The 10,192-nt window shown below is 48.5% G+C and overlaps 1 protein-coding gene across 1 annotated transcript; it reads left to right on the plus strand.

The window, feature by feature from the left end:
• The first annotated feature begins 6,769 nt into the window (after nt 1–6,769).
• Nucleotides 6,770–8,958, plus strand: CCDC71L (coiled-coil domain containing 71 like). Its single transcript, XM_078680346.1, has one exon. It carries the CDS (start codon nt 7,025–7,027, stop codon nt 7,682–7,684), a length of 660 nt encoding a protein of 219 aa, XP_078536472.1. The 5' UTR covers nt 6,770–7,024; the 3' UTR covers nt 7,685–8,958.
• Nucleotides 8,959–10,192: the final 1,234 nt, after the last annotated feature.

Below are 10,192 nucleotides of genomic sequence, written 5' to 3' on the forward strand. Positions count from 1 at the left end.
TGTTAAAAAGGGTAGGACTAAGCGCTGACCCTTGAGGGACCCCACATTGCACAGACAGGGATGGAGATAGAAACTGACCCAGCATCACTCTTTGCTCTCTATGATCAAGAAAAGAGGAGAGGAGCCCTAGGGCTGCCCCCCGAACCCCGATCTCCCTCAGTCTAGATGTTAATACCGAGGGAGAAAGGGTGTCGAAGGCAGCCGTGAGGTCCAAGAGGATCAGGAGGGAGGTCTGTCCCCCATCAACCCGCGTGCGGATGTTATCAAGCACTATGGTGAGGGCAGACTCGGTGCTATGTTCCCTCCTGAATCCATGCTGGGATAGATCCAGACAGCCCGAGCTCTCCACGAAGGCAGCCAGATGTTGATTTAAATGGGCTTCTAACATCTTCGCGGGAGCCGGTAGCAGTGAAATGGGGCGAAATTTTTTTAATACCCCAGGATCAAGAGAAGGCTTCTTGAGCAGTGGTTTAACCACAGCATTTTTCCACTGCTGGGGAAAAATGCCCTCCTTCATCGCCCTATTCATGATGTCAACCAAAGGGGGAAGGAGGGATTCTCTACACTGCTTAAGGATCTTTAACGGGCAGACGCCCAGCGGAGAGCCAGATTTGGTTTTGTTAAGAAGGATCTCAAGATCCTGGCAAGAGAGAGGAGGAAAGGATTCCAGACCCACGTGCTGAGATAATTCAACAGAATCAGAGCCCAGAACAGCGGGCACCGGAGGCTCAGCGGTGGAGGATCTTTGCGACTCCAAAGCAAAATAGATGTCCGTTATTTTGGACTGAAAGAAGGAGGCTATCTTGTTGCAAAGCTCCTGAGATGCAACAACAGGATCTGGGATCTGGAGAGAAGTAAGAGATTCGACAATCCTGAAAAGCTCTCTAGGAGATGAAAGTGAAGATGTGAGGACCGTAAAGTATTCTTGCTTGGTCTTAATCACTTCCAACTTGTATCTTTTTAACAGGATCTTGTGGACTTCTCTATCCTTTTGGTCCCAGCTAGTATGCCATAGTCGCTCCTGTCTCCTTACCTCTTGTCTAAGGAGTCTTAGTTGTTCAGAGAACCAGGGAGCTGAAGGTCTTTTCCTGGCTGAATAGCAGGACCTAGCCGGAGCCAATTCATCTAGGGCACGGGTACTCATAGTACGGCCCGCGGGCCGCCAGCGGCCCGGCAAGCCTTCCCTGGCGGCCCTCGGACCTTGCACACATCGTAACTGTGTTTTTTAGTTTTTTAAAAAGCGTCCGCAAACACCGCCGGTTGCAGCGGCGCGGACTCCGATCCAGGCTGAGCTGTTCATTAATTCCCTCATTTGACCCCTGCCACCTTCCCATTTGGACTCTTTCAGAAGCTGCCCCTGGTGGCCCGCCCCCTGTGGTGTGTGCAGAAAGGTGACAGGACAAAGGGGGGCCGCCCTGTGGTGCCTGCCGCCTGCCAGCAAATGAGCTGTGAAAGGTGATAACGCGCCACGCACAGCATCAAAGGATTACACTCGCGCACTTTCGGATTCTGAAAAAACATCAACCCTTCGCAGCACCCAATGACTACACCAGTGCTGGCGTCAGAGATGGTCTATTATTCATTTATTTTTGCATTGCGATTAACCCGCAGCCCCCAGGCACTTCCTGTGTGTTATTTTCAGAGGCATTTGAAATAGATTTGGTAAGTTACATGTCCGGAAAAGCAACGCCTCGCAATTAGGAGGGACATAAATATTTTTAAATAAATCTTGTTAATTTCCATTTTGTTTAAAAAAAATGTTCCTTGTGAAACAATCCTTAGACTTCATGCCGTGGAATGGGTATACAGGTGCCCCTCTTTATGTGTCCTTGTGTAACCTAACCGGTGCTGATGTAAAGCACTCCAATACCTTTGGGTCGCGAACCTTGGCCCAGGAAAGGCAAGAACAGAGAGGCTCCTTGAGGTGTTTGATGAGACGCTCCTTAGGGAGGAATTTAGTGCTTAATTTGAGCCGGTGGTTGTGGGAGGGCCCACGAGCATTCATTTTTGGGACCCGCACTTCTTTTACCTTAACAGATTTTGATGCAAACAAGAGACAAACGCACAAAAGGAGAGAAAGAGGAGGAAGAAAAAGACGGACAATATTAGCAGAGGGAGGAAGCAGCAATAGAAATAAAACCGACAAGAGTGAGATAAAGAGGCAGGGACTGTCTGGGGTAGATTAAAAAGAAATGAGGTGGAATTTTGCAGCCTTGGTATTGTGCACCCCGACCTCTGATAGTGCGGGCCATGGGCTTCTTAAATAACCTTTGGGTCCTGGCACTCATTCATTTGCAAATTAAGCTCAGGGCAGGATATAGTACCAGAATATTAAAAATAAATATTATTGTGCACCCTAAATAGACACTCCAAGAATATTGTGGGGTTAATTATATATGGGTAATACAGATTTAATATATCTAACTCACTGACTCACTGACTAAGAGAGAGTCTGAATGACTGAGAGTGAGACTGACTGAGATTGACTAGGAGAGAGAGAGCGAGATACTGTGACTGGGAGAGAGATTGACTGACAGAGAGACTGACTGAGAGAGAAACTGACTGACGGAGAGAGACTGACTGACTGACTGAGTGAGTTAGAGACTGACTGAGGTAAAGAGACTGTCTGACAGAGAGAGAGAGACAGAGAGGCTGAAAGAGAGAGAGAGACTGACTAACAGAGCGAAAGACTGACCAAGAGAGAGACGGACAGAGACTGATGGACCGAGAGACGGACAGAGAGAGAGACTGACAGACAGAGAGACTGACAGACAGAGAGACTGACAGACAGAGAGACTGACTGACCGAGAGACTGACTGACCGAGAGACTGACTGACCGAGAGACTGACTGACCGAGAGACTGACTGACTGACAGAGAGACAGACTGACTGTCAGAGAGACAGACTGACTGTCAGAGCGAGAGATGACAGAGACTGACTGACAGAGAGAGAGATTGACAGAGAGAGAGACTGACAGAGAGAGAGAGACACTGACAGAGGGAGAGACTGACTGACTAGGAGACTGACTGAGACTGACTAGGAGAGAGAGAGACTGTGACTACGAGAGAGACTGACTGGCTGAGAGAGAGAGACTGACAGAGAGAGACTGACTGCCTTACCGACTGAGAGACAGAGACTGACTGACACAGAGAGATACTAACAGAGTGAGACTGACACAGAGAGACTGACTTACTGAGAGACTGAATGACTGACTGAAAGAGAGACTGACTGAGACTGAATGACAGAAAGAGACTGACTGAGAGAGAGACTGACAGAGAGGGAGAGACTGACTGAGAGAGACTGACCGAGAGAGCGAGAGAGACTGAGAGAGACTGACTGACAGAGAGATACTAACAGAGAGAGAGACTGACAGAGCGAGAGAGACTGACTTACTGAGAGACTGAATGACTGACTGAAAGAGAGACTGACGGAGACTGAATGACAGAGAGAGACTGACAGAGAGAGACTGACAGAGAGGGAGAGACTGACAGAGAGGGAGAGACTGACCGAGAGGGAGAGACTGACCGAGAGAGCGAGAGAGACTGAATGACTGAGAGAGACTGACTGACAGAGAGAGACTGACTGACAGAGAGAGACTGATTGACAGAGAGAGACTGACTGACAGAGAGAGACTGACTGAATAAGAGAGACTGACTGACTGACTGAGAGAGACTGACTGAGAGAGACTGACTGACAGAGAGAGACTGACTGACTGAGAGAGACTGACTGAGAGAGGAAGAGAGAGACTGACTGACAGAGAGAGAGACCAACTGACAGACAGAGAGAGAGAGAGAGACTGTGATGGAATTGGAGTCAAAGTGTGTATGAAGCTATGCAATGCCTATTAAGATTGCTATTGTCTGCTAATAAATATGTATTATCAAAATGTGCTGTTTGTAGTTACATCTTCTTTAAAATACAGCATTGTCGCATTGTCTCTTTTGAAACGGGTTTGATTTTTTTTTTTTCACTTTGGCCCCACCCCTCTCACTGACTCCGCCCCCCACTGACCCCACTCCTACTGGTGCGGCCACAAACCACACTGTAATTTTGGCCCCCGACAGAAAGTTTGTGAGTACCCATGATCTAGGGCCTCCAAGATGGTTTTTTCATAATGCGAGACCGCTGAGGGAACATCCATCCCCTGAGTAGTGGACAGACTAGACGTCCACGAATGGAAGGAGTTTTCCCTAATATTTTTATAGTTCCTTCGTACTTCCGTTGTACTCGAACCTTTCTAATAATGTCCTGGGCCGGATAGATCAGATTGAAAGGAACAGCCAAGTGGTCCGACCATGATAAATGGAAAGGGTCGGTTACAGTCAACCTCTGGTCGTTAGAAAAAATTCCATCGAGCGTGTGCCCCGCTCGGTGGGTGGGTCCTTCCACCAGTTGGGTGAGTCCACAGGCAGACATAGCTTCCAGCAGGGAGCTAGTGTCATGGGCCTCCAACAGCTCTAAGTGAAAATTAAAATCACCCAGGATGGTGAGATTTTGGCGGCCAAAATAAGGTTCCAAAACCTGAAGCAGCTTCAGCCCGAAGTCAGTTCTGGGGCCAGGGGGACGATAAAGCAAGATCCCATGAAACGCGGGATTAGAAGAGTCGGACAGGGAAAAATAAAGTGCTTGAAACACATCCTTGGGATCTGAGACAGGTATGGTGTGGCATTGGAACCTGTCTTTATACAGAATAGCCAACCCACCGCCAACTCGACCCATTCTATCCTGCCGTGCTAAGCAGTAACCATCAGGGACCGCTTCAACAAGGTCTGGACCTGAAGAGTCTTTGGCCCATGTTTCGGTAATAAAAACCCAGGAGGGTTCCCTTTCCAATATGAGCTCCTTAAAGACCATATTATTTTTAATAAGTGAGCGAGCGTTGATTAAAAAGCAATTTTCGCTCAGCGCACTAAAACCGGGACAGGACTCCAAAGGAGAGGGGGGGCAAGAAGGATTAAAGCCACCCGACTCTACCTGAAAACAGCCACATCCAATAGGTAGCGAGAAGTCTTCAGGAATGCTCCTATGGAAACAAGGGGCTAGTGGAGGTTTGAGGCGTAATACATCTTGCAAGGAGTATTTCAATAAATGATGGCCTCCCTTATCCTGGCCTATAGTCCAGCCATCCAGCCCGTCCTCAGCGCGGACGGGCGCAGACGGGCTGGACTCTGGCGTGACTCCGGCGTTGCTGCGGCGAACACGCTGCGCGTCATTATGACTAGTTTAAGTAGAGCTCCAGACAGTCCTCCTGACTGCTAGAGCGCGGGAGAGTCCAGCGTTTGCCTACACCCACCCAAGATGGCGCTCACCAAATCCTGAGCGCGAGGGACCGGCCCGCCAAAGTAGCGGTGAGGAGCCAATTACATGCAAGAAATGCGGTCGGGGGGTTTTAAAAGCAGGGGAACAGTCAGAAACAAAATTAAAATAAAGACAAAAACGGGATGTTTAAAACGAAAGGATCCTGATCCAGAGCCTAGCTGTATCGATGCTAGCAAACCACCTTAATGTTTGGAGAGACATAGGAAGCAAATTGCCACAATGGAACACTGAAAGATCCATTGACATTAATAAACTTCACACTATTGGTTTGCATCACAAACGCAAAATGAAGACCTATGCGGATAGACGCCACTCTGCTTGGAGAATTGTGTTCAAAAGAGGAGAATAATTCATTGTCAGGCAGAAATGGAAACACTGGTCTGATGCTCCTGTTGATACTGACCCACTGAGGGCTGTGATTAGCAAAGGCCACATGGTGACTGCTCATCGTCCTGGAAAGTCCATCATAAGAGATTTGACTTATTTCAAACACCATCCTCGAGGTTTGTTGACTCCAATCGTTCAGAGTGAGACCCTTCCATCTGGTAGTCAGGAGAGCCCAAAGACTGCATCTATGCCTGTGTCACCTGTGTCAGCCGCGGTTGCCTCTCCTATGTCTCCTCAACTCACGCAACAAAATCTAGAAGATTGATTTGAGCACCTCTAAGGCTCACACATCCCTGTAAAGTACCACACATCAAGCGTTCGACTAATGCATTTTAGTGCTAATGTTTTCATCACTGCACTGAAATGCATGTCACACATTAAAGTTCCCCTGTGACCCCGGGGTGTTCACAGCTGCCTGGCAACATTTCACAAAAGTAGCCAGTGTGTTTCCTGCTTATAGTGCTGAGATGCTGGCTGCTGTAGAGCTTCTCTAACAAATTCTGCCATATTTGAGTTGTGCCTGCGTAGAAGAACAGTAGGTTAGAGAAGTTCAATTTCAGGGTTTTGCAGCAGTTTAAGATCTTTATAGAACTTATTGTTGCTCATAAGGGTGTCATTTCTGATATGTATCTGTTTTCATGCACGTCATTGCTTGGTTTGACTCCGACGAAAGTGCCACTAAGTTTCACACATTTGGTCACTGAAAGTCACTCATGAGTAGTATGGGAAAGTCACACATAAGCAAACTAAAAACGTGTCAGATATGATGTCACTGAAACCATACAGCTGTAGTCTCTATAGGGCATGTCACTGACACTATAAAGCAGTGCTAGGCCCTGAAGTGACTAGTTAGGCTAACCGTTACCCAATGCTCGTTCTCATTCGTCGTCTACGAATTCAAAAAGATGATGCGACCCAATCCCTATTAAGGTCACGATTCGTAAACCGAGCTAACGTTCCCCCCTATCTACGAACGCTACGTCACTACCACTCTGCCCAATCCTGACACCGCTGGGGCTCAGATAGCCAATCCAGGGCGGCGCCAGCTGCTGAACGGGCGGGTGTGTTTCAAAGCGCCCACTATATCACACAAAGCACTCGGCGGCGTCGGGTGAGTCGATTTTGTACCTGGCGCCCGCACTCTCTTACGTGGCCAAAAGGGGAGGCGATGGGATAAGAGGAGGCAGGGACAGAACTCACCCTCCCAGCTCCACTCTCTGCTCCTCGGCGTCCCTCGCACCGGCAGGCTGGCGCTCCGTCAGGAGGGAGAGCGCAGGGAGCGCCGCGTCCGCGCCGCCCAGCGGCTGCGCTGCGCCGACATGGAGCACGAGAAGGTGGTGTACTCGCGCTCGCAGCCGCTCTACGCCCCGCCCGCCCTGGAGAGCGCCTTCGAAGTCTTCATGCCGCAGTCCAAGGACTTCATGAGCTCGGACACGGAGCTCTGGAACTTCCTCTGCAGCCTGCGGCACGAGTTCTCGCCGGTCATCCTGCGCAGCAAGGACGTCTACGGCTACTCCTCGTGCCGCGCTCTGGTGCCCCAGCCCGGGGACGCCGCCGCCGGCCCTCGCGCCTCCAAGACGGGCACCGCCGGCCCGGCCAAGCCCCCCGCCAAGAGGAAGCGGGGCTACTGCAAGTGGGCGCCCAGGAAGCGGCGGCGAGCCGGCCGCGGGGCGGGCAGCACCACCACCAGCAGCGGCGGCGACGAGCACGAGACGAGCAGCACCAGCAGCGGCGGCAGCTGCAGCAGCGGCCGGAGCAGCCCGCTGACCCCCGCCACCTACCTGCACCTGGGCCGCTCCCTGGAGGAGATCTGGGAGGCGGCCACCCCGCGCCTGCTGGCCAGCTTCCCCCGCATCTGCGTGCGGGACGTGTCGTGCGAGAGCAGCCTGGCCGCTGCCCGGCGCCAGGCGCAGCAAGTCCTGCGGGTCAACCTGGAGCCCGTGGTGCGCATCCGCCGCTTCCCCGTGGCCTGCCTCTAGCGCCGCGAAGGGCTGTTCACACACCTGAACCGCACTTTACTGACCGTCCTCCGAGCCCTACCTCATGGCCCCGGCATCCAAAGACAGCCCTCCTGCCGACCGTAAACCCCGACCTCACTGTTCTGTATCGGGCGGGGTGACTTTTTTGCACTAAATGTACAGCCAGCACAGCAGTCTCCTTTAGTACGGCTCATCCGCTGTCTTCCTGGGTCAAACTTGCCCCGCACTCGGAGGGTGAGAAACTTAAAGCTAGATGTGAATGGCTGGGGTTGAAGCTCGTGGACATTTTTTTTCTACGTTTTATTGAGCCCTTGTTGACTTTTTGTATCTAAGAACAATGTTACTTTTTAGGAACGCGTCTGGGATGAGTCTATTAGAACAACGAGGAATCCAACGTGGCGCCTGGCTTCGGAATTCCAGTTCGATGGAGTGTTGTAGCATTTGCACGTGTTCTCCCGTATCCTCCCTGGGATCTTGGGGGGTCACATTTACACATTCGATAACGTTGCCCACAACTTTCAGCGGGTTAATAACACATTGAGTTGAAAGAGACCGTACCCGATGGGCCACATCAGGCTCGCTGGAATGTACAGACTTTGGTGCTACCTACTCGTGTTGAGCTGAAACGGCCCCGCGGGCTCTTTCCACGTGGATTTGTGATGCAAGTGCCTTTAAATGCTAGATCCAGAATCTTGAGTTACAGCCAGCATTTTTATGCAGCTCTGGCAACATTATTTTTAGGTAGATTTGGTACCAAAATACATGGATATCGGAACTATTTACGCAGCGTTTCTTACAATGTAATGGCATAGCAGTATTTTCTTTTCCGTAAAAAAATAAAACTGACCCGAGATTATTTTGGAGAAGTGTGTCTGAAGGACTGTAATAAAGAGTTTGGCACAGAAACTTTCCTCTAGGAGATGTGGAGTTATAACATCTAATCCACGTAGAGCCTGAAGTTTTAATGCTACAATGTAGTGTACCGTACATTGAGAACCAGTTAATGGGCTTGTATCCGCTATACATTTTTATGTGTAGATTTTCTTTTTTATAATCTAATTTCCCCTCAAAGCCACATTTAAGGTATCTCGTGTCCAACTAAGTTTACATTCTTCGTATATTGAGTACAAACTAATTGAACTCCCACCAGATACTTGAAACTTAATTATCGAGTTATGTGGATTTCATAACAATTGTATACATGTAAGAATGCATATGCAACTTTGATTTATTTTAACTTATTTTGGATGTAAATAAATATACTGGAACTTCAATCGTAAAAGGGTTTTCTAACCTACTAGAACTCATATTTGTTTAGTAACAAGTGCATCGATTGACCTGTTGTCAGGCCGAATCTTAAACTGTTATTCCTCAATTTACAGTGCATTGCATAACATGCCTCTTCACTGCTATGTTTTTGTGCTGCCGTGGAGCAGTCGTTGGAGGAAGGTTGGTGCAGCTGAATGATTTGAGCTGGCGATGTTTCTCCACATTTCAGTTTAATTTTTAAACGCTCGGACTGAGCTTTGTCCATGTTTTCTTCCAGCACGTTGCCGGGTATCCGCTTTCTTTTTAAAATTGAAATGCAGAATGATGGCTTCAAAATAACGCTTCTCCAATGGTCTACAGTTTCTTGGTAGTCACTTGGGGAGCAAGTTTTCGATATGTGCATTTGTGTGTTAAATGAGATTTGTGACGTAATGTAAAAGGTGAATAGTTCATGGAAAGCATGATAGGCAAGTTATCGAATAAAGCAGTTGCATAGCCCTCCGACGAGGAGGCTTTGCGGTAAAAGGAGTTTCGCTTTTCAAGTGCTCTCCATCCGTCCATAGTTAAAAAATGCATGCTTCACCTGCTGGTTTTCCTTGATCACTAATTGTCACCTGAATGTACATGTCTGCCATTTGGGGGTGGGCATGACTGGGTCAGTACTTTTGGGTTTTCAAAGAACATTCCTATCAACATGTTAAGTTCCACTTTCCCTTTCAAGGTATGGAACTACAATTCCCGGCATGCTTGGTTAGTAGTGTTGGCTGTAATCGCCGAAAATGATGGCGCAAGCTGAATTCTTATCAAAGCTCTTCACTGTTTTTTTCCCCCTGCAGATAAAAGCAAACAAGCACTTACAATGCAATGGGTCTCGCGCTTGCTGGTGTTGAAAATAACTTTAAAAAAAATTGAAGTGCCATTATATTTGCATAGCACTTGCCAATTGTATAAAAAAGCAAAAATCATTGTCCGTTTCAACACCAACTGCTCTGACTTTAACAAATGCGAGGTCTTTTGCATTGGAAATGCAATCGGTGTAATTTGTTGCAATGTTTTTGTTATCTAAGCTTGTTACAGTACATATGGGGACAAAATGGTCACATATGGTACTGTACCCGGCAAAGTATCTCAAGCACATTCAAGTAGCTATGTCCACAAATACGATTAGTAGCTCTGTAATATGACAAAATAATTATATTTATTCCGGATTAGGTTGTACTCTGTGGGGCGGATGACTGG

The sequence above is a fragment of the Lissotriton helveticus genome, chromosome 1_1 (assembly GCF_964261635.1).
Source record: "Lissotriton helveticus chromosome 1_1, aLisHel1.1, whole genome shotgun sequence".
Lineage (NCBI taxonomy): Eukaryota > Metazoa > Chordata > Amphibia > Caudata > Salamandridae > Lissotriton > Lissotriton helveticus.